The 24,858-nt window shown below is 48.8% G+C and overlaps 1 protein-coding gene across 1 annotated transcript; it reads right to left on the bottom strand.

Annotated features, from left to right (window-relative positions):
• Positions 1 to 22,997: 22,997 nt before the first annotated feature.
• LOC101430145 (neuropeptide Y receptor type 4-2) lies at positions 22,998 to 24,166 on the bottom strand. Its single transcript, XM_004483224.2, has one exon. It carries the CDS (start codon positions 24,164 to 24,166, stop codon positions 23,060 to 23,062), a length of 1,107 nt encoding a protein of 368 aa, XP_004483281.1. The 3' UTR covers positions 22,998 to 23,059.
• Between the last annotated feature and the right edge of the window lie 692 nt (positions 24,167 to 24,858).

The raw sequence follows: 24,858 nt of genomic DNA, 5'->3' as shown, positions 1-24,858 counted from the left end.
AAGATTCTGTGTCTCATCTACAGGCACTCCTGGACATAATTAAGCCTTGTTGAGATGGGATTCCATAAGGAGCCATTGTCCCATTCTCTGAGCTGGATCCCAGAACCTTGGCTTTCTATACTCTAGCTCATGTGATGGTCAAACTTCTGGCCTGGTCCACCCTCTACAGCTCCTGATGCATTTGACAGGCTATGGGACTCCATCCCTGCCAAGAGTTGGCCAAGCCAGGACCCAATGAACCCTGGCTGAGGCAATCAGATTCCGTCTCCTAGAAATTTGGAACTGGACCCCAGGGACTCCAGTCAGACTCTGTGGAGTACCTGACTTCAAGGATTTGCCGACTTGGGAAAAGCCAGTCTGCAAGGAAGGAGAGCAATCTCAACATGCATGGAGACAGCACGACGAGATGATGGACCAGACAGAGAAGAGCAAAGATGAGAGGCCACAGAGCTCCAGAGTGGTGGAATGAGAGACCTTGGGTTCCAAATGACCAGGCCTCCCTCCTTCATCAGACCCACATATATATGTCTTACCCTATATCATGGGATCCACTGTCCCCTTCCAATAAAAGTCCCTGCGTGGTGCCCTGTTCTCTATGACCAATAATACCAGATAAAGGCAAATATCCAGGGATTCCCTAACCTCCCAAGCCCAGGCATCCCCCATGATCACACTTGGAAGGTTCTCACTCAGAACCTTTGGACAATGACCAGAGGACTCACTGCGTTGGCTGGAATGGGCACGCACTGTCTCCTCTTTCTGATTCAATCGTCAGCGTTCATCAAGCCAATCAGTGGGCTCCAGCCTCAGCTCCTGTGTCTCCTGTCTGAGGAATCTGAGAAAATCATCAGCTGGCTGCTGATTTTCTGGGCTCCTCTGCACTGTCTCACATCAACTTGGGCTTCCCTGGGTCTTTATCCCACTTGTCCAATGCCACCTGCCCAAGAGCACTCATATATCCTTCTACCCATCAGGGCTCTTTGTCCCTGCTCCCAGCTCCTATGTCTCCTTGCAATACATCCTTCATTAGTTCATTTCGATGCCAGCTTCCCACCATCTTCACCCCTTCCATCCACTCTAGAGAGGTTCTGCAAAACTGCCTTCCTCCAACTCCTTACTACTTGGAGATGAGATCTCTCCTAGTCTAGAAGACTCCATAGTTTCCCATCTCTCTAATCTGAGCATCCAAGGTCACACATCTCCTGACTGGAACCAGCAGGTGCCACAGATGAGTGACGATGGCCAGGAACTGAAGGCAGTCTGCCCAGTCCCAAGGGGCAACCTCAACTCAGCTCCAACAAGCTCGGCCATGCAAGAGTGCAGGCTAGGGTTGCTGGACTTCCAAGTTTTCAAACGAAGCAGCAAGTCCAGCTTTTTAAGTGAAGTCTCCTACTTATTAACAGTTAACAACTGCAGGGGGCAAATCAAGCAGGCTGGCATGGCTTCTCCCTTGACATCTCTCCTGTGTTGGTTCTAAACATCCCCCCTGGCTGAAACAGTTCAGGTCAACTCAACAAGAGCTTATTGAGTAATTGCCCAATAGATTGAACCTGTGGTTCACGTCTCCAACCCCGGTGAAACACTGGTGAGGAGTCAGATTTCAACCCAATCACCACCTGAATATATTATTACCCACTGGATAATTGCTGTGAAGGAAGCTAAAGGAGTTTGAAAGCAGATTTTATCTAGTCTAGCAATGATATTTGAACTGAATATTGAAAGAGTGGTAGGAGTCAAATCATTGAAGAGGTTGGCATGAGACTGGGAGTCATGCCTGGCAGAAAGTGAGTAGAGCATGTACAAAGGCCCAGGGATAGGGCACCTCGACATCAGTGTGGCTGGAAAGCAGGCAGAGCACCCAAAGTTGTCTGACACCTAAACATATGTCATCTGCTGTGTAAATTTTCCCTAATGTAACTCTTGGCGAAAAAAGACACCGAGTAAAGCAAATCTAAGTATTATGATCATTGTCTGGATGGCAACTGCCAGCCCCACTCTTCCAAGAGGATAGCAAAACCAGAGACCACATCTGTGATCCTGTAATTTGCATCACGGGCCCTCCAAGAACAAGGACGCCATCCATCCCCGTTGGTCCCTGGATGCTGTAGAGGTCACTCCTGGATCAACTTCCCTGTGGCCTGCATTTCTGAGCCACTAAGGGCAAGTCTTGCTGGTGGCCTTCTCTGGTGTCACTTGTGTGTCCACTCCAGGTCCCAGTCCAGTACCATATACCTGGGCTAGAACCTCCCCAGGGGCTAAAGCGTTCTGACATCATCATCTGAGAAAGGGCAGGCCCTCAAGACAGAAACAGGAATCAGTAGAGGTGGAGCTCACTTAGGCCCTTACTCTCTTCTGCTTTGACTTGGAAGAGTTGGGGTGTGTCTGAGGCTGGGGAAGGCTAGTAGGGCAGTGAGGAGATGGGCAAGGAGGTCCCTGCCCATTGAGGGCAAATGGGGTGAGGCCACCGAAGAGGAGTGAGCTGTTTCATTCGTTCATTCATTCACTCATTCATTCACTCATTCATTCAACATTGCTGAGTGTTGCAGCTGAGCACCTGTCTGCTACAGGGGACTCCTGGGGAAGAAGGCCCAGTTCTAAGGATGAGGACTCTATCCATCAGAGTCCTCCAGAGAAACAGAGCCAACAGGCTGTTTGTGTGTGTGTGCACACACACGCACAAAAGATTTCTATTAAGGTATTGGTTCATGCAATTATGGAGCCTGACAAGTGCAAAATTTGTAGGGCCAGCCAGAAGGCTTGAAACTCAGATTTTTATAAATTTAGGCAGAATTTCTTCTTCTCAAGAAAACCTATTTTTGCTCTTAAGGCCTTCAACTGATGGGATGAGGTTGTCCACATTATCCAGGGGTTAGCCATCTACAAAATGCCTCCATGGCAACATCTAGACCAGGGTTTGATTACATACTGCAGCCTAGCCAAGCTGACACAGAAGACTGACCATCACACGGGCATTCTGGAAGAAATGATCAAAAATAAAATGATCATCAGTGAGTAACAGAAAGTAGGTTACGGCTATGTCGGAAAATTCAAGGAGCCGCAGGAGGATAGAACAGGGTTTCAGTTGACCTTGGGTTATTAAAAAAGCACCCTAAGGTGGGGGTGACATGAAAACTGTCCATTCCAGGAGAGCTGGGGCAGGGGAGGGGTGGAGACCACTACAGGCTGGGGAAACAGCATATACCGAGTATGTGGGCAGGTGGGAGCATGCAGAGTTTCAGGAAGAGGGGAGCCTTGTGGAGCAGGAATGGGGAGTAGGGAGAGAGAGAACCCCCAGAAGGAGAAGCCAGAGAGGAAGACCCCAGGCTATTAGGCTTGGTGGGAGCTTCCAGTACAGTCTCCCATGAACTCGAGAACTAAGGAAGAACAGGATCGCCTGTCCCGGCTGGTGCACTCAGTGGGGATAGAGCCCAGACCCCAGCATGACGGGGGCAGCTGCGCTGACTGAGATGCCCAAGAAGAGGGGGGATGGCCAGAGTAGGAGCTACAGGAAGGCGCTTGTCCTTGGCCATTTTTGAAAGATGCCGGCTTGGAGTGACAAATAGTGCTGGGAGACTGCCTCCATTTTCCACAGGAGGCAGGCGAGGCTGGAGAAGCTGAGGGGCCCGGTCACTGGACGGAGCTGGGCGTTCAGCCCACACCCAAAGCCTTCGCTCTCCACTCCACCACACGGCAGCCCACAGACCATTTTGTTCGTTTACATTTTTTATTTTTAAAAAACTCTTTATATTGATGTTACAAATTACTCAATAAACACAAGATAATTACAATAACAATAAATCTGCTTTGGTCAGTGGCTATACTTCCCCTCTCCCCATTTTTGTTCGCTTCTCAATCTGGAGGGATTTGGGACGATGTCCACTCTGACTGCTTCCGGCTGAGAAGGGCATAGATGTTATGGGGCACAGGAATCAAATTGTTTTGCTTGCAGTTGAAAATACGCCTTGTTTTGGGGGTGAAGCTGGTCCATTCTCAGCATTTTGTTAGTTGTCCAGGGCAAACCTGAAGAACTGGAGAGTAGGAGTCGGCTGCATATCTGGTGGGTTTCAGGGCTCAGTCGGCATGGAAATAATCTAAAGATTTTAAGTCTCTGAGAAATATGCTTAACAGGTAGATTGAAAATTATAGATTCAAATATAAGTAGAAGAATCACAATTAGGTGATCCATAAATGAGTATAACTCTGTTATTTGGGGGAAATAGGATTTTCATATATTCCTAGATAGGGCTTACTAAGGGGTTGTTGATTTCATCAGGCGTGTGACTTGCCTATGGTATCCAATATCAGAAGCACTTTTGTTTGAGGCTTTTTTTACTGTGGCAGTTTGTGAGATCTGGGTAAGATCTACATAAGCGTAATCTCTGGAATGACCTCCCCACTCACTTTGAAATCTCTTAGCCATAAAAACTCTACTTTATTTAACATCCTCCCCTCCTTTTGGTCAAGATCTTTCTCCCAGTGCATCGCTGATTAATGCTTGGTAATCATCCCTCATTGCCAGGGAGGCTCATCCCTGGGAGTCATGTCCCATGTCGGGGGAAAGGTAGTGAGTCTATTTGCAGAGTTTTGGCTTAGAGAGAGGCCACATTTGAGTTTACAAGGAGGCTGTAAGGTGGCAACTCTTAGGCATTAATTAAATTTAGGCTTAATTTCATTATTACAGGATTAAGATTTGTAAGTACAAGTCTTCAGATCAAGGGCTTAGCTTATTGGCCTATTTTCTTTATTAGGCAAGGTTTATATATTCCAGAACTTTTTGTCATCTTATTTGAGAAAGTAGCAGGACTTCCCCAGGAGGAAAGTTTTGTTAGCTTTTGTGTGGGCCTCTATCTATCCAGAAAACATACTTGTGGCAACCAGGATACTTTATATCCCATAAAAGTGTCTAGCTATTCTACTTTCAAGTTGTTCAAAAGACCCTGTCTGTCAGGACCACAGACCCTTTTGTAGGTAACAGGTGCAATTAATGTGCAAAGGCTTAGGCCGCAAACTTGCTAGAATAACAGGGAGAGAATCTATTTCCAAAGACTCTCAAGCCTGGCCCCTCCACCTCCCATTCCAGGAACTGCACCATGATTGGGGATGGCTTGGAAGGAACAGGAAGACCTGGGAGAGACTGCTCTGGCCTTCCACAGTCTGCTCTCCCCACAAGAACAGCACTGTCCTTTTGCTGCTAAGAGTCTGGCAGGGCCCCAGGGAGGCGGATCTTCCTTTCCTCTTTTCTGAAAAAACCCTAGGGTTTCTCCTCCTTGGCTGTTGACCTCTCCACCTCCATGCTACAAGGTAGATCACTCTGCCTACCCCTGGGCCTGCCTCAGCCTTGTAAGGAGTGACCTGGACATCACAGGTGAAGATGGGACTTGAGCCCGAGTTCCTCGTGACCCAGAACCAGGGCCCAGGTTCTCATCTAAATCTGCTGCCCCAAATGGAGGTGTTGGGACAGGACTTTGAGAAAGCAGAGTGGAGAGAATGGCTCCTGGCAAAGAAGAGGGGGCCTCCAGTCTCCTCCCAGCTAGCCTTCAAATTGTCCTGGGACTCTGGGCAAAACTCTCCATCCAGCTGGGGCTCAGTTTCCTCATCTGTAATTTGAGATGCTTGACTTCAGCAGCTCCCAATCCGAACACTTGAAGCTCCAATGATCTATGATCCTGAATCCCAAGCCACGCTTGGAACTCAGGTGACACTGAGCCAAGCCCTTGCTTCCCACCTCCTGGGTTCTTCCTAGCGACGACAAAGGTACCTGCCAACTCCACACCACTCTGGAGAGAACAGACCATTCAGACAGACTCACCTACTTCCAACAGAGGGCTCTGGCAGCGGCAGTCATTATTTGCCTTTGGAGATAACATTGCTGAGGGCTGATTGCAATATGTGCTACTCTTTTGTCAAAATGCATGTATCTCTGATCACTTAACCAGGCCTGAATGTATGGAGATAGCATGGGACAGGAGCAGGCACCGCGGTCGCTAGTTCAGCTGGCAAACGTCCCATGTGGGAGACATGGACTTTCCACGAAATGTCACCAGACAAAGCGTGCAGCCCACACATCCAAACCTTTGTGCCTCTCACACCTGTCACCGGAGAGGATGGTACAGCTGGAAAGAACTTTTGCAAAATATATCAGAAGCTTAGAAATGTGCATATCCTGTTTTCCCTTCAGTTCACTTTTAGGTAACTCTCCTAAAAGAATGATCAGAACCAGAATTTATGTCCAAAAATGTCTTTCTGTGTGCTGTACCAAATAGTGTAATATCAGAAACAATCAAATGTCCAACAATTCAGGAAAGGTTAAATAGCCTATGATATGAGCCTACTGGGCTAAAGACATTAATGCCATTGGAAACATGCTCAGATTTTGAACCATCAGGTAGGGGCCTCACTACTTTTAAGTGCATTTATATTTTTTATGGGAAATAAAGACCTGGAGGGAAATGCACCAGTAATTATGAGATTGCAGTGATATTTTTGTTTGTTTGATCTCTTTGTATTTTCCAAGTTTGCTCCAATAAGTAGACATTGCCTTTACAATCAGAAAAAAAAAAACAATTTTTAAAGGTCCCTCATGCCTGAGTGGGAAATGGTTCACAGAACGCCAAGCATTCCTCCCAGGTTCTCGCTCCTTCTGTGGAAGATAAACAAGATTTTATTGCTTCTTCTGCATTAACTTCGTCCCTCTGCGAGGATGGCGCTCTGCCCAAAAGCAAAGCCTCCATGCTCCCCTCCAGTGTCTGTCTGAGGGTGGAGGCAGCTGCAGGGGCCTCAGGCCTGCCGTACCTGGGCTTCCACCCTTTCCAGCTACGCACATGCCAGCTGGGAGCTGTCTGTCTGTCTGTCCATCAAGCAGGAAGCAGCATGGCCCTGGCAGCACCACCTTGGGCATGACCGCGCCGAGCAAGTGTGCAAGGGCCCAGGGCAAGCTGGTGCAGGCCTCCAGCAGGGCCCCACCAGGGCTGCTGCCTCCCTCCCCTGCCACCAGTGGCTCGTGTCCTGCCCAGGTGCTCTGAGGGCACCTTGGTTAGGCCATGGCACCTGGTCACCTAATCAAACCTCCATCTAGGTGTTGCTGTATAGGTATTTGGTAGATGTGGTTGACATCTGCCATCGGCTCACTTTAAGTAAAATGACCCTGCACGTCGTGGGTGGGCCTCGTCCCATCAACCAAAGGCCTTCGGAGCAAAAACAACTGAGTTTCCCGAGGAAGAGGGAATGCTGCCTCAGAGCAGCGGCACCGGCTCATGCCTGAGTTTCCGGAATGCTGGCATGTCCTACTAGTTCATCCTTGCCAGCCACCACCACCGTGCCAGCCAATTCCTTATCAATCTCTTTATGTATATCAGCAGACACACACACTTATCACACACACACATATCCTATTTGTTCTTTTTCTCTGGAGAACCCTACCTGACACAGGTGCCACCTGCCTCCTCAAGGTAGACAGCAAATGAACAAGAGACAGCTCTGGGGACAAGCTGAGCAGGTCTCCGGGATAGGGGCCATTGAGCCATTCCTTGCTTACCCAAATGTGACACCACCACTGAATGCCAACAATGCCCACAGAATTAGCAGGGAACAAGGCTCTCACTTTCTCTATCCATCTGTCTCTATCTCTGTTTCTATCTCTATCTCCAGGCATAATTTACATTGTACTGCCTGAAAAAAAAGGGCAAGACATTTCTCCTTTGAGGAGAAACACCGCTGCCTGGAGGCAGTGGCCTCCGGGGTCCTCTTGAGGCTGTGGCAGGTCCCTGGTTGACCAGTGGTCACATGTGTGGCCAGAGGGGATGGCCACGTGGTGGTTTGGGGTTGCCCTTGGGTCAGGAGGCTTCTGGGCACTTCTCACAGCACCCTGGAGTTTTTCAGGTGGCCCTTCTCCTGGGTGGCCACGGCCTAGCTGAAGGCAAGGCTCTGCTGCTGTAGGAGGACAACTGGGCTCCCCCCACCTTGCCCTGCCCTTCCCCAGCCCCCCGAGCCACCTGCCTCTGCTGAGTGTTCATCTCCCGAATATCCCACACCCCTCCACAACTCTGGACCTTTGCAAATTGGTTTCTTTCAACCAAAAATCACCCTGTCCCAGTCTTGCTCATACCATCCTTCCTCCAAGCTTATGTGTGCTCCCCGTGAACTGCCCCTGGCACCCCTCCGGCTGGAGGTGGGCTCTAGGCCAAGGCGGCATACAACCCACTGCAGGTCTGCTACACGCTTGGAGTGCCTCCAACTGCCTGCTGCATCGCTTTAGGGCCTGGCAAGGGCCTAGCAGGTTGTAGGCACTCAGTGATGATCGAATCCCCCTCACTCACGGGCGACTCACATGTAATTCATTCCCTCTCCCTGATCGGTGAGCAGGTGCAGGTATCTGGCCCATCGAACATACCAAAAAGTTTTTTACTTTCATGAAGTTGATGCTAATGGCAATGGCCATGGAAATGCTCAGAGCCCAGCAAGAGAGACTGACAAAGGCAAAACAGCCAGGCACCCGGAGGTGGGGGGCAGCACCCTGATCCCATCGGGACCTGTGTATGTTCAACATTTCTCCAAGTACTGCCAATGTCTGCAGAAGGAAGTTTGCATATTTACACAGGAACACAAGCATCGGCTAACTGGTCTCTGGTTGATGTATACAAAGCTGGTAGATTCGTGTGTCAACAGCTCTGCCTCCAGCGTCGGAGAAAAGTGGAGGAAGTGGAATCTGGTGATAAAGTTCTGGCTCCAGATAGAGAGCTGGCCACCATCGATGCCTCAGAATTTGCAGAGGACAAGGCGCTTTCTTTCTCTCTCTCCCTTTCTCCCTCTCCCCAGCTATAATTTACATTAAGCTGCCTTGCTTCCTTAAATGGAAAAAAAAAAAAGAGGACAGAAAGGCCCATGTCGTAGACCTCAAAGTCTGGTTTACCTGATATTATAAACCGTTGTTTTTCCCATGCTTTTGCTGGAGATTACCACAGCCTCAATTAGATGCAATGTAGGGAGGAAGCAGCTGCAGGCCTGGCTCTTCCCTCCCCTCAGTGACCCAGCTCACCTCCAAGCTTCCAAGTCTGTCTGCTCTCCAGCCAGCCAGTGTAGATTCTTTCACAGCCATTGGCTCTGAGCCAACCACTTTTCTGGTCCCCAGGGGACAAAGGCACAATCTCTTTCCTTGAGGGGGTGACAACCAGGGGGAGAGACCAACAGAGAGATGCTGTGTCTTCTTTCCAGCTCAAAGACTCCTTACATGCCCAATGGAGACACTTCAAAGTGCTCTGGAGATGCAGATGATGCAACAAGGGAGCCAGGGAAAGCTTCTCCAAGAAGGTCACCTTAGAATTGGAGAATGCAAAGGGACCCGATAGGCATCGAACTGGGCAAATGGTGGTATATTTGAAGAACCAAAAATTAGTGCTTTGGTGGAGAGGTTCATGGGGTGGGTAGACAGGGACAGAGCAAGCAGAGGTTAAGAGAAGGCCATGGAAAGGACCTGAGACCCCATCCTGTAGATGGAGAACGACTAAATGAGAGAGTCAAGGACAGATCTGAGACTGGAGGTGGAGAAACCAGTTGAGGAGGGTCTTGCAATCATCCATGCAAGAGTCAAGAAAGGAGTGAGAATGAATCAGGTGCCCCTAACTTAGGAGTTAGGTCGTTGTTGACAGGGACTGTCAAAGCGGAAAATTCAGTGGCAGTCTAGAAGAAGGGCACACCTTTTGCTTTGGACTTACATTTGAGCTAAGTGTAGGACACCTGGTGACAGGTAGGTGAAATTTGGAGGAGCTGTCAACTTCACATGACAGATGAAGCCACAGGAATACATACCACTGCTCCTGGGACACACATACCAAGTCAGAACCAGGAAAACCCTGACATGTGAGGGTCAGAGGAGCATGGCAAGGGGCAGCCAGAGAACTGAGCAGGACTCGTGTCATGGACGATACCAGAAGAGGGATTTTCAGGGATGTGATGTCAAAAGCCCAATGCTACAAAGATCCAGTCTGCTGAAGATGCAAACCATGTGGTGATTAGCATGCCATTATTGATTTTTTGGAGAGCAATTTCAGCATCTGTGCAAATAAAATCCCCATGATCAAGATGATCAGGTGATGGCCAGGAGTTAGGATACTCTTTGGAGAGGCTTAGCTCTGAAGGGAAGAAAATCCAGAAAAGAGGTAGTCTCAGGGATTGGCAAGGGAAGGCTTTTTCAAACATGGGGGCTTCCCTGTCTGGAGAGTGGAATGATGGAGCTCGCAGAGCAAGAGAGAAGGAGGAGAGTTTGGAGGATGCCAGACTAGTGGCACCATTCACTGTGGGATGAACCTTCCCGAAGGAGGAATCCTCACATGCCTTGGATATGTCACTCTCACTGGGGCTCAGATACATTGACACTCCCCAGTCCTGAGCTCAGGGTGAGGCAGGCGGGAGGAGGAGGCTCCAGGCCACTCAGAGAAGCTGCCTGGGAAGGCTCAAGCCCTGACACCGAGTGAAGTTGGAGCTGCGTGGAATGCAGTGCTGGACCCAGACCTGAGTGCTTGGAGCCTGGCATTGCAGCCTGGCCCTGGTGTGACGTGGGTCTCTGACCCCATTTGTCCCACATTTTTTCTCAATATTTTGGACATTTATGGCTTGTTATCTAGCACAACATGTCAGTTGGTGCTCCGTACTAATGAGAATAAGGAGGCTATTGTCTGGCTTTTAATAGCCAATTGCACAGCTCAGACATGGCTAATGTTAACTTAAATGAATAAATTAACTAACCGAGCCATGAAATCACGCTCTGTCCTGTGTGTGAAGGGTCTGAAAAAAAAAAAAAATTCAAGATAGTCCTCCTGAAAATGGGGCTTTGAATTTAACAAGAATCAGGCAACTACCACCGTGTTGTGGAAATTCTACTGGGTCCTGGTACAGGCTCTGTCAGAGAGGTTGGAGGCCATCAAAATCACCCCACCCGGTTTCCTGCAAGATGAAGAAATCATGAATTCTTCAAAGAGCACAGACTCCTGAAAATATTCTGGTCCAATTCCCCCCATTTGACTACTAGGGAAACTGAGACTCAGAGATGGCTAGTGATTTCTAAAACCTTTCTCAGTGTGACTTAGTGACATGGACCCCATTAAAAAATTCAAAGATTCTGCCATCTTCCTGATAAAGGTTTCTGTGCCCTTTGGGCACCTTTTCCAGACCAGCACTAGTTGATCAGCAAACCTTCCCCGTGGGTCTCAGAACTGGACCCAGAGCCCTCAAACTTCAAGGTTGGAAGGGCGGCCTGGGTCACACTTTGTGGAGAAGGGATCTGTGCTGCGGAATGGAGGATCGAGGAGGTAGGAGTTGGTCAAACAAATGCAGCTCCTCAAGGGGCCCTAAAGAGGCTCATCTTCTTCCAAATCCCCTTATTTGTCAGGAGTTTGCATTGTGGGTGAGAGGAAACTTCTCTCCATGAGGTGAAGTGAAAAGCTGGGCAAATGACATGAGGGCACCAAACTCCTTAAGCAAGGAAGGGAAAATGACCTGGGGCCCCACACACTACCTGCTGGAACAGGGGTTACTCGTGGGGGAACCGACAGAGAGAGGATAGGGAGCAAGTGTGTTGATCACCATCACTCATTCTAGGGCAACCTAACTGGACTGATATCAGGTGCCAGGAGAGGGAGCCCAGACTTGGCCTTCCATGACTAGGGCAGCACTAGCCCTCTCCTGGTAGACCAGTAGACTGGGACCGGGGATCCACTGCATTATGCTCTTCTATCTCAGCATTCATGGTCGGGGGTCTAGAACTTGTATGAGATGGCAGTGTTCTCCCAGGTTTCCTAGGAGCCGTACAGGAAATCAGTGTCACTGTGAGGCCGGCCTGCAAAGAACAGGTCAAAAAATCAGCTGAACAAGGTCATTATCCAGCCCCCCTCCACACTGCAGCTAAAGGAAGTTTTCCAAACCTCCAACCTAACCATGACACCATCCACCAAGACCTCTCAGTATCTTCCCTTCACCTACGTAGTACAGACCAAACCACTCAGCCTGGCACGCAAGACCTTCCGCACAGTTTCCCAGTCTTACCCTCAGCCACCTCATTCCTAAAAGCACTAGACCTGCTACCTGCAGGTCCTCACACCTGCTACCAACAGCCCTCCCACCTCCGGCTGTTGCTCACAACACATTCACTGCCTTTTCTCACCCTGCCTGCCTGGTGAACTTGGTTCCGTTCAAATGGTGACTTCTCCCAAACTCCCTGTGAAGAATGACTGGCTCCATTGACTCACTTGACACATATGTGTATTACTGTACTTATTATTGTATGTTGCAATTATTTATGCACCTGCCCATCTGTGAGATGTCTCTGATACTCCATCTCTAGAAAAATGCCAAAACCAAAAGGTGTTGCCAAACCAAAGCTCAGCCTCTAGGCCTCTCCTCTCTGCCCACAGCCATAGACCCCAGATCTCATGATCACTCGAGATGAGAGCTGAGCAGTCAACTCACCAAAAACCCAAAGGGCTCAGTTTTCCACTCTGGAAAGAGGGAGTAGATGCTGTTCTGGATATAGAGAGTACACAGTTCTAGAGTAACACTGTCCAATAGATGTATAATGGGAGTCACAAGTGTTATTTAAATTTTTCTAGTAGTCATATTAAAAAGTAAAAAGAAACAGGTGAAATTAATTTAATCCTATATTTTATTGAACCTAACATATCAAAATATTATTTCAATATGTAATCAATATAAAAATTGTTAATGAGACACATCATATTCTTTTGGGTTGGGTGCTGACTTTGAAATTTGATGCGTAATTTATAGCACATCTCAGTTTGGACTAGCCCCATTCCCAGTACTCAACAGACACACATGGCTAGTGGCTACCATATTGAATGGTGTAGAGCTGTTTCAGCTAAACTCACTTGAAGAGCCAGTGAAGGAAGCTCTGCCCTTGACAGGAGAGCACATTCAAGGAAATCTGAAGACCCAGTTTCCAGGAGTGCCCAGGGAAGAGAGTTCACATAGCCAATCTCTGCCACACAAGGGAGGGATGGGGTAAGCCCAGAAGCCTCTGGACCCCAGCAAGTGTTGCACCAATATTTCAAAGTATATCCATAAAGTTAAGAGGAAAGTCCACTAAGATCCAGGTAAGAATTGTATTTCCTCTCCCGAGGTCACCAAAAGCCTCCCGAAATTCCAGAGTGAACACAATGAACACATATCCCAAAGAAACACATTTGTTGGCAGGTAGCAACAAGGGACTCAGATGCCCACCCCTGGAAAAGCATCCCAGATGGAGATATAGTTATCTAAAAAGCAACACACGTGAGCTTCCTGTGTCTCATAGTCCAGCTTGCTTTGAGCTCTGGGCAGGGGTTCAAGCTTCAACAATGCTGATAGAGGGGTGATGCTGAAGGAGGCTACAGAGCAGAGGCTTCAATGTGGGGCACACCACATATCAGCTCTGCAACCCTGAGCAAGCTGCTCTAATGAGGTTTATGTGAGTTGTGCTGTGCCAGTAATTAAGGTATTCATTCTCCTTCAGCTCCAAACACACCTTTTTATATACTGCCTGATGACTTTGGGGCCAGGACTCCGCAAACCCATTTCTACTTTACCAGTTGCTCTCTGTTAGAGTCTGCCAATAGTGGATACTGGGGGGAAAATGCAATTGGAATTGGGGCACAACCTTGCTCCTCCCTGTCTGCTGTTTCCTCCTTCAAGCACCACCTCAAAGGAAGTAATGCTTCCTAACCCCAGCTGTGGCTCATAGAAGCAGATGGACCCAGTTTGCAGTTTTTCCAACACCTCCAAAGCCAACCTCTGGTGCTACCCTTGCAGACACCAGCATGGTCATGCCCATCCTCAAAGCTTACAAGCTTTAATGATTCCAACCTCTTCCCTTGTTCCTCAGCCCTCTTCCTGCAGTTACGTCCTCATATTTGCCATTTCCATTACCTAGTCAACAATTTTACATATAGTTAACAATGTTGTGTGTTACATTCTCTCTATTAAAATGACTGATGTGGTTTCTGTTTCCTAGCTGATAAAATGTTTGGCACATTAGGCACCATTATTGGTATTATCACTGAAGCATGGGTAAGTGGCACCTACGCACACCATGAACAAAATGCCAGAAGCTAGGCAGATATTGCTTCCTTTAATCCTCTCAACATTTCCATGAGCTATGCATGGTATTTCCTACCACCACCTCCCCTTTCTCCCGGGAACTATCTCCCTCCCCACCATACCCTTAAACCACATGGCTGAAGACAGGGGTGTCAAGATCTTACAGCACCCATTTCTCCTTGGCCCCAGTTGATTGGTCTGACACCTGAAGCAAACCTGACCAGTTAGAATTCTTTGCCAGGATACCTTAAATTGGAATTGAGAAGTCCTTGGTGACTTGGAAACTGCTGGTTTCTTCCCTAACATTCCCACAGTTTTATTGTCCAACCCTTCCTTAGATTTCAGGAGCCTAAGTAACCTCTCCTTTTGGTCTAAACTTGTCTAAGAAGGCTTTCCAACTAGTCATAGTATTGTATTATTATTTTCATTTTGCAAACATTAAAACTGAGAATCTGAAAGATTATGTGTCTATCTTTATTAAGATCTGACCTCGTAAGAAGTCAGTTTGTCTAACTCCAAAGCTTACGCTCCTTCCACTAGTTTACCTGCCTCATTTGGAATAACTAAAGCTCAGACTCACACTTAAAACAGAAAACCTATTGACAGATAAGACTGAGCAGTAATTCAAGACACAGAAGGCTTAGAGGGGGGCCCAGTGGGGCCTCTGAAAGGTCAACTCAGGAAAAATAATAGCTAATCATGAAAGAGACTATATGTTTGCTCATTTGTTTGTTGTTTGTTTGTCTATTGTCCAGGGAAAGGAAAGATAGATGATTTAGTACAATTTCTGGAAGGCCAGAAACCAAGATGGAGAAATGGAACAGTTTGACCGATTGGCAAGATGCTGAGATACAGGGAGACTAATTAAAGATTAGAGAGTGTGGAGTCTAACTCTATATCCAGATGATACACTTATTCACATCTTGCTCTACAATTCTCTTTCTCCATATAGTACTCTTCCATGTTGCATTTAACCGTTCTAAAGTTAAACACTGGACCAAAGGTGGGTAGAGGCCACTGCCTCTGGACAGCTAATATACTGTTAGTATCCCTCCCCAGGACATGACCAAGGGCCCCCTGCCCAGCAAATGGCTGCATGCTCTGACTGTGCTGCAGGAACCCAGGGAAAGGACAGGTGCTCAAACCTGCCGATTCAAGGAACAAGTCTCACTTGCTGCAGGTACGGAGGTGGAGGAGGTTGTCCCATAAAGGCAAAGGGAGGAGAAGAAGAATTCTCTTGTGTGAAATCCTCTGTAGATCCAAACTAGGTAACAGACATAACCACACCATAGTCATAACGTGGCTGACATGACATTTACAAGGTGGCAACAGAAAGCCACTATCTGGCAGGGAGATATAGCTATCGCAGTGTTCTCCCCAGGGCGGTGGAGTTCTTTGTACCAAATGTGTATCCTATTTTCATTACGGTTTCCTTGGCAGTTAAAAGAAAGACTAATCAAATGCCCCATTAACAGCTTTATGAATGAAAGTAAATGTATTTTAAGTGAGCTTTGTGCTGGAGCCCAATCATGCTGATAAACTTTCCAGAGTTCAGCAGGAATTAGTTTCAAGTGCTGACATTTAAACAACCAGAAACCTCAAGGACCACGATTGTGTGGCCACACTTGCAAGCACGCTCCTGCTCTGTGCTCCATTGACAAATCCACCCAGCAGACGCTGTTGGCTGCCCAGAGGTGCTTCATTGCCATTGACCATAAAGGCATCTCACAGTGTTGGGCAGACCCTTTCCCAGGACCACCAGGGACCCAGGAGCCCCTCCTGGTCTGTGTCCGTCTATCTGCAGCAGTTGTAGAATGTATAAGAACCCTGAAGAAGCCCCTTGAGGAGAGGCCAGCCAAGGGTCTTGACCCTGAGGCTGTCCATCCCAACACCATGACCCACTTAAGATGGGGAGGTGACCTCTGCTTCTTCTGCCACCCCAGGCCATCTCTCAGCAGGGTCTAAGAATGAAAGATTTCTTCTTTGAGGAACTTCCAGGTCTTTTCAACAATTTTTTTCAGTCATCATTATTTCCCTGTAAGGCAGTAATTCCCAGCAACAACTCCCATCTTCCATCCAAGAAACTTGACTCTGAAGCTGACCTTGATTCTCTCAAGAAGGCAGGGCAGAGAACAGAAGTGAGAGGCAACTTATCTGTCATCATCTCTGATCTCAGCCCAGAAAAATAGCTCTTCTGCCTGGCTTATCCCAAAATAATCCCCCAACCTGGGCCCCACGCTGCCCACCAGAGCCTCTTTCATGGACACAGTCCCTCCCGCTGTCTCAGGACCCCAACTTGTTTGTGAATTCAGTGCTCCTATCACCAGATTCAGCTCTGAGAAACTGGAATTGCTTTGGCCCATTCCCCAACACCTGCCCTGCCCCTTAGCACAGTGTGGTCTGGCCCTTGGACAAAGTTTTCTCTGGAGTGTCAGACACATGTATATGACCATCCATTCGCATGCCCCAACATACCTCAAACCCAACATATCCAAAAATAAACTTCCCTATACTCCCTCCTCCACATCCTACCCTTCACCTGCAAACCTGCTCCAGCTCCCTGAATGGAACAAATGTCCACCTACTTTCCCAAGTAAGTGGGAAATCACCCTTCACCCCCACACACACACATACCAAAGACACCTTGTCTATTCTGCCCCTAAGTATCTTTCCAATCCATGCCCTCCTCCCCAAGCCCACTCCCACTTCCAAGTATAGCCACACATCTGTGTTTTTGCCCATGCTGCGACAATTCTTTCATATCCTCGGGGGTCAAGTGGGACTGGCACCACCACCCTGATCCAGGGGTGGTCAAGGTACCTAGGTCCGGCCAAAATATTTCAACACCATGGCCAAGGTTCAGGAATGAGCTAGTCAGAATCCTCCCCAGAGTTCTAACTGGAGAGAGATGGAAAAATATGTCCCTTTTGTCTCGTATCATGAGGGCCAAGACAAGGCTGGAGCTTGAGATCCTCTTACTGCTACGTGTAGAAAGTCCATCTGGAGCCAGGCAGAGACCAGCAGAACCAAGGGATTAGAGAGAGCAGTAGGAAGAGTGGGAGAGGAGAGCCATGATGACATCATTTGAATCTCTGGATCCAGCTTAAAGTCAAAGAACTCCCTTGGACAACCCCAGTGCATGTGTCAATACATCCCCTCTTTTATTAGAACCAGTTTGAAGCTGGGGTCTGTCACCAGCAACTGAGAGGCATGACTAACACAGCATCTCATACCAGATAGTATCCTTGCCCCCCCATCTTCCCTCCCATTTCCAGCTGCACTCTGACCCCACACCAGACCCCTCCTCTGCCCTACCTATTCAGATCCTCTCATCCCTCCTGCCCTGTCCCCACAGCCACTGCAACTTCCAGCTCTGCAGAGCTCCAGCCAACTTCATGCAGGTGCGACCTCATGCCCACACAGGGACCTCCTCACCTCCCGCCCTGGAACTCTTCTGTTGACATCAAGGTATGCAATACCACGGCCTCACTCAGCATCTGGGAACACACAACCTAGAAACATGGGATGAGCCTTTGACCAAGAGAAGATGAGCCAATGAATAAATTCTTTCCTCTTTCCCACTTCAGACCGACTGTCCTGAGATTGTATACACTCTCTCAGAGGCCAGTTCAAAGAGCCTAAGTAATCCACTGCTGCTAGAAGCAGCCAGCTCAATCACACAGCCTGGAACTTGCTCTCCACTCCTGTCTGTCTCATCCCTCATGTCTCTTGCTCCTGTTCCTCAGGATTGCACTCCCCAATAAAGGAAAAGCTCAAAAGCATCTATCTCAGCTTCTGCTTTCTGGAACCCCAGACCAATTCTGCTACACTGTTCCAAATGCAACCTAACTATACTGTTTCCCTGCTTAAAATTCTCCATTGCCTTTCCACTGCCCATAAAGTTCAAATTGTCTAGTTAAAACCTGGGGAGGCAACTTTGAGTCATCTGGTCAACCTTCTTTCACTCTAAAACAGTCCAGCTCATGAGCTTTGGAATCCAGCAGATTGGGTTTCAAATTAGGCTCTCTTTGAAAACTTGGACACGATTATTTTACCCCTCTATGCCTGTTTCTTTATCCACCTAATCTGAGGGTTAAGGGGAGGCAATGCATGTAAAATGCCTAATATAGTATTTGGGATGCTAAATAGATGGCAGTCATTAAAAATGAGGAACCAGAAACCAAGATGAAAAGTGAACCAGCTGATCATGGTCACATACCAGTTGTAGAATCCGGGACAAAAAAACCTATAAAATGCTACAGTTAAAAGTCAGTCAAGGAAGGGAACGGAGAGTGAGGGGGGTCTATTTTTACAGGGCGGTTGAGGATGTAATCTTCACATAAAGGGTCATTCAAGGTAAGGGAAACAAGGGAGCCAGAATGTTGATATCGGGGGAAGCAGTCCAAGTGGCAAGAATAGGAAGAACAAAGGGCCAACTTAACTGCAATCTCAGAGTGTTTAAGAGACGGCAGAGAAGCTGGCACTGCTGCAGAGGAGTGGATGAGGGGAAGTGAGGTCAGAGGGGCAGATGTCAGCTCATGCAGGCCAAAGATTGTGTGTGGATTTTGCTCTGAACTTGATGGAAAGTCATTAGAGAGTTTTGAATGGAAGCATAGTTGGCTATGAACAGATGTCAAAGGGTCCCTCTGGGCTGTTGCCTGAAAAAGAGGTTGAAGAGGAACAAGGTCAGAAGTGGTGAGATCAGAAAGGAGGTCCACTGCAGTAATCTTGGAAGAGATGGGGTGGATTGGACCAGGTGGCAGTGCCAGAGGTGGCAAGAAAGGGTTGTTCTGAGTAGACTGTGAAGGTAGAACTGACAGGACTCATGGCTGGATCAGATGTGGGATGCAAACAGAAGGTTGATCCAAAAGAGGGAGGTGTCATGGGCTGAAAGTGGGGAGACTGAGGAAGAAGGAGTTGGGGGAGGAGAATCAGGAACTTGGTGGAGAACATGCCAAATTTGAGATGCCAATTGGACGTCCAAGTAGATGCAAACCAGCGATGGGATATACACTTCCAGAGCTCAAGGAGAAGTCAGGCCAGAGATTCCCATCTGGAGCATTCAAGTATCAGTGGTGTTTAAAGCCACAAGATTGTATGAGCTCACCTGGGAAATGAGTAGAGTAGACAGGTCCCCTGGCTGCTTGGGGACCCCAGTGTTCCAAGGACAGGGCAGTGAGAAAAGCCTAGAGAAGGAGACTAAGAAGGAGCACTTGGGGGGGGAGGTGGGAAGAACCTCAAGGATGGTCCTGAAGAAGCCACCAGCAGAACATGGTTCCAGAAGAAGTAAGGGACCAACCGTGCTGAATGCTGCTGATGGACTGAATGTGATGAGACTGAGAATTGGCCTTGGGATGTGGCAACACGGCAGTTACTGGTGACGTGGGCAAGAGCACATCTAAAGAGCATGGGAGGGAGAGAAAGTGGAAGCACTGAGATCAGACAGGACTTTTGACAAGTTTTACATAAAAGGAAACAGAGGAGACTGATGCTACTGTGTGGTGTTCTTGAGCAGATGAGAGGGGACAGGACGAGGTGAAGAGTGAGATCTTCCTGTTCATGCTGGCACCTCACCAGTGGCCAGGGGACAGTGGGACGGGTACTCTCATAAGCCTGTTCAGGAGTGCAAACTATTCCAGTCTCCTGGGAAATCAATTTAGCAGACTTGAGAAATATCTTCATTCCACTTTTGGAAATCTCTCCTAAGGAAATAATCCCGAAAACAGAAGAAGTTCTCTGCATAGATGTTCATCATAGAACTTAATGCAATAGGTCTAGAAATATCTAAATATGCCACATTAGATAATGGTTAAGGATCCAGGATATAGCTGATCAGTGATGATAAATCCCATGAGAAGAGGGTCAATGTCTATTTTATTTACCACTGTATTCCCAGCATCTACCACGATGCTTGACATATTTGTTGAACATACGCACAAATAAAAATTCTTACAATGCTAAGGGGGAAAGCGAGATACCAGATGTATCCCTGGACATTATTATAAATATACACGCAAAGAGAGTATCCTCCCATGCTTTTTTTTTTTTTTTTTAATCCAACACACTACATAGAAAAACTAAAGAAAAAACTCCCCAAAAAGTAAACAGTGATTTTCTTTGGGGAGTGGAACTACTGGTGATTTCTTTTTGTCATTTTATTTAGGTGTATTTCAAGGATGAATACAACCACTTTTATCATGGAAAAACAAGTCAACTTCATTTCTCCAAGTTGGTCAGGGTTTCAGTGCTCACTGCCAGGCTTTGATGAGGCTTCCACCCATTGAGAGTACCAAGTCAGTCTTTTTTTGAGAAGTCCCAAGGCAGAGGGTCCATTTGCTGAACAAGAGAAGGCCCTCTGGGAGCCAGAGAGAGAGACTTCTCCAGAGGGACAGGCTTTCACTGGGGCATTCTCTAAACCCTTAAGCAGTTGCCTGAAATGGCTTCCAGCAAAATGGACAAGTGGCTTCAAGCAAAAGATGCAGGAAAAAAAGAGGCATGTTCACCATGAATGTGACTCTGCAAAATATTCATTTGGCAAATATTTATCAAAGAAACAAATAGGTTTCATGAGAAATGTCTGCATGTGGTCAGAGATGAGACATGAACCACCAAAACTGAAACCGCCCTTCCCACAATAGCAGTTTGACAGAAAGTCTCCAGAACGAGGGTGCAGGAGCTCTACTCTGGGTCCCCGTGTGGGTGCCCACAGCTGCTCATCATATGTGACTCGAGGCTCCAGGAAATTTATTTCCTAGAGCAGAACTCTTAAACTTTCCCATGCACACAATTAATGTGGAGATGTCATTAAGGATTCAGATTCAGGAGGTCTGGGTGGGATAGAGGTGCTGCAGCTCCAACAAGCTCCCGAGTGACACTGACGCTGCTGATTTTCTGATCACGCTTCATGGAGCAAGTTCCTAGGGTGCTGACACAGCCATCCAGCCAGGATTCGTCAACGGAAGCAAACTGAGGGGAGCACAGAAGATGCCCAGTGGGGCTTCCAGCCTCCTCCCAGTTCCAACGCCAACTGCCTTCACCAGAAGCCCACCCTCAAGCACCCTGTCCTCGCATCTCAGCACCATCTAGATTGCTGGTGAGAAGCCAACTCCAGGCAATTGCACAGGATCCAGAGAGGACTGTGGCCCCAAATTCATTGGGGGAACTTTGTCAATGTCATCTTTCTGGGATGGGTCCCAGGGCCTGGGTTTCCTGGGCAGCTGGCTACCTGGAGCAACCAGCAGCAGATAGCATCAGAGGACCAGTGCAAGCTGCGTCCAAGAGTGGTTCAACAAATCTTCCCAAAAAGCCAGGACAAAATTGAACAAAGAAATAGAAACGGAGAGGTGACCACAAGCTGGAACAAGACAAAAAGCTCCAGGAAAGGACCTAGTGGCTCAAAGAGCCATGGTCTTAGGCACTGGCTGCACAGGTTCTAGGTCAGGGTCCCAGGGTGAGAAAGATGGTCCAGTACGGCTATTCACTCTCCCACTGCCTGATCTTCTGCCAGATGTCCTATCTAGAGCAGTTCCTAGGTCCAGAAAGGCCTCTCAAGGCCTCTCTGGGCCCTGAACACTTGCCTTGGGAGACCGTGGTGGGTCCGGCCATACCCACCATGCTGAAAGGTGGGCCTGAGCACCCAAGCCAGATTCAGAGGCTGGCCCAGGAGCATCTTGACATATCTTGACATATCTTTCCTTGCAAAGAAAGACTGCCTGGTCCACACAGAGATGAAGCATTGGATCTGGTTCAGCAGCCAGAAAACTCCATGGCGCTCACTGGAGCCCTTTCTCCAGTCTCTCATCAGCTGGAGGAAGGGGAAACCCTGCTGCTTTCACCCGGTATCCCTTTGAGCCAGACTTCAAGGAACCCCTACCCTAATGCTACTTAAGGCCTGTGGGATGCCCAAAGTCCCAGGATGGCTTTGGAAGAATTGTGGCTCATCTCCCAGGGCAAGTTCGCTCAGTGATCAGAGCATGGGGTGAAGGAAGCTGGAGTCATGGGCTTGAGAACTCCGGGCCTCTGCAGGGGGTCGATGCTGCGGAGGTTGTGAGAGGCAAGAAGGGCAGGTGAGAGCATGCAGAGGCAGCAGGCAGAGCCCTCCCACAGCTGGGCCACAGCACACCTGTCCTTGGCCAAAGACTCAGCAGTGGCACCTGGACCATCAGCCTTCCATGGCCAACTCTTCCAGAGCTCCCTCCCAGAGCTAGGAATGAAGGATACAAACTGGGTGACAATACAGTTGTCACCCCCATGATGCACACCATCTCCTCGAGGAGGGACACCTGTAGGCTTATGATATAACAAGGGGATGGGTGGAGTGACAGAAAGGGTGGAAGTCTGGCAGCTCAAGCTGGTTCTCCCACTGTAGAGGGGCATAAGGATCCAGGGCTGCCAGGATCTGTTCTCTTCAGTGGGATGTGCTAGCGATAAAACAGGAATCCCACTGTCTTGAATCCATAGATTCGTAACCTTTTACAAAGCCCATTCACAAACATCAACTCTAAACTCTGCTGTGGCCCCGTGAGGAAGGAGGAGTTTCCCAATTTTACAGTACAGGAACTGAGCCTCACAGAGGTTATGACGGACCAGCGTCCAGAGTTCTGACTCCAAGTGCTCATTCCTTCACCCGACGGTGCCCTCATGGTCTCCCTGGTCGAGGCTGAATACCTGGCTTTCAGGCTTGGCATCTGTTGCTTAGTTACCAAAATGAGCCCTGCCTGGTACAAGCAGCCCATCTCTGGCTCTGGCATCCGCTCAAGCTGTAAGGCACCCTGAGACCTGCAGAATCTGGACTCAGAATGACTACAGGAACAGATGGCTGCACCATCTGAATGCTAGGCTGCACATTCAGGCCCTGGCCAGCCCACTTGGGCCCCGGAAGGCCAGAAATGTTGAGGGGCCACAATTCGAAGTGTGCGCCCTTAGCTAAATGAAAGAGCCTGGCAGTGGCCGTGGCAAAGAGAAGCCCTAGGCCTGGCTAAATGGAGTTGGACGCCCCACTCAACCTCAGAGAGCCTTTGGAGACTTCTGTGTGCACTGTGGACAGGGGCAGGTGCTCATACTCCTCCACAGGAGCACTCTGCTGGCAGGTCAGCACCAGGGCCTTGACCTCCTTCTTGAAGTTGGTGTTGAGAAAGCCATAGATGAAAGGGTTGATGCAGGTGGAGGCCATGGCCAGCAGATGGCACACCAAGAAGATGAGGTTACCATGGCAGATGGGGATGGCCTCGTGGTACCAGTCCTCCAGGCTGTTGAACACATGCAGAGGCAGCCAGAGCACGGCGAAGGCAGCCACCATCGCCACAAGCACCCCGGTGACGCGCTTCGTCTGCCGGGCTCGGGAGGTGCCCTGGCGGAACGTGTGCCTCCGCTTCCGCAGGCGCTGGTAGATGCGCACGTAGCAGATCAGGATGAAGGCCAGCGGGATGCAGTACTGGAAGAGAAACAGGATGGTGGTATAGATGGTACGGTGGTGGTCCAGGGGCCATGCCTCAGTACAGACCACCTTATCTGCCAGAAACTCCAGCGCCTTGGAGTGGTTCCTGTGGAAGACATTCTCCAGGATGCTATTGGCCAGGAAGGGCAGGGAGAGGAAGCCTGCCATGAGCCAGATAACCACAATCCCCAGGTAGGCCTGGGAGACACTGGGCTTCCAGCCTGTTGGGTTGATGATGAGCTGATGCCTCTCCAGAGCCACGAGGACAAGCGAGAGGATAGAGACTGTCACCGACATACACTGGATGAAGGCTGACATCTTGCAGAGGGCCTCGCCGAAAACCCAGTAGTCCATGATGGTGTAGATGGCGGTGAGCGGCTGGCAGATGAGGCACATGAGGAGGTCGGAGAAGGCCAGGTTGGCGATGAGCAGGTTGGTCACGTTGGCCTTCTCCTTCTGCCTCATAGTCACACATATCAGACAGAGGTTCCCCAGGAGGCCCACGATGGTCTCGACACTGTAAGAGGCGACGATGAAGACCATCGGGTCCACAGAATCCTGGCAGTGGTCAGAGAAGTTGTAGGGGAAGCCCTCTGGCTTGCTCCTGTTCTGGCCCTGCAGGGCGGCCAGGAAATTAGATGCGTTCATGGTGGACATGAGATGATTCCAGGAGCTCCTGAACTAAGGGGACAGATTCAGGGGCAACACCTGCAAGACAGACAGACAAGTGTTACTCGGGGATCCTTGATTTGGAATCCAGGTGGAGCTGGAACCAGGTAGAGAGGTCTGTGGCTGCTTCCATGCACAGCTGGGTCCTGGAGGACCTGTCACCTAAGGCTCAAGGTAAGGCACCTAAGAAGGGCTATCCTGTAAAATGCAATTCCTAGATGCTGGGGATTGCGCTCGGTGCTTTGCCCATATTAGCTCATTTATTCTGAGAGGGAGGTAGCATTAACCCATTTTAGAGAAGAAGAAGCTAAGATACAGGGATGGAATGCAACTTGTCCTCATGGCTAGCAAGAAACGAGGCCCCGATAAAATCCAGTTCTGCCTGATGCCAAAACTCATCCTCTCTGACCTCAGGATTCAAGGACATTTTGAGGAAAAAGAAGTTAGGTGATTGTACGTGGACTAGAAATCTCCATGTCACAGTGTGTCCAAACAGAGATGGCAGCAGAAATTCCACCGTGTCCAACGACTGCTTGCGTTCTTCCACAGCCTCCGAAGCCCAAACTCCAGGCCTCGACATTCTCCTGGTCTCAGCCACGACCTGCTCTGCCAGCCTTGTTCTCAGGAGTCCTCGGCACATCAGTTCCATCCTGCCCATCACGTGTGCACAC

This window comes from Dasypus novemcinctus, chromosome 6, assembly GCF_030445035.2.
Source record: "Dasypus novemcinctus isolate mDasNov1 chromosome 6, mDasNov1.1.hap2, whole genome shotgun sequence".
In the NCBI taxonomy this organism is placed as follows: Eukaryota; Metazoa; Chordata; class Mammalia; order Cingulata; family Dasypodidae; genus Dasypus; species Dasypus novemcinctus.
The sequence above is the reverse complement of the archived record's forward strand: the minus strand, read 5'-3'. Positions and strand labels throughout refer to the sequence as shown.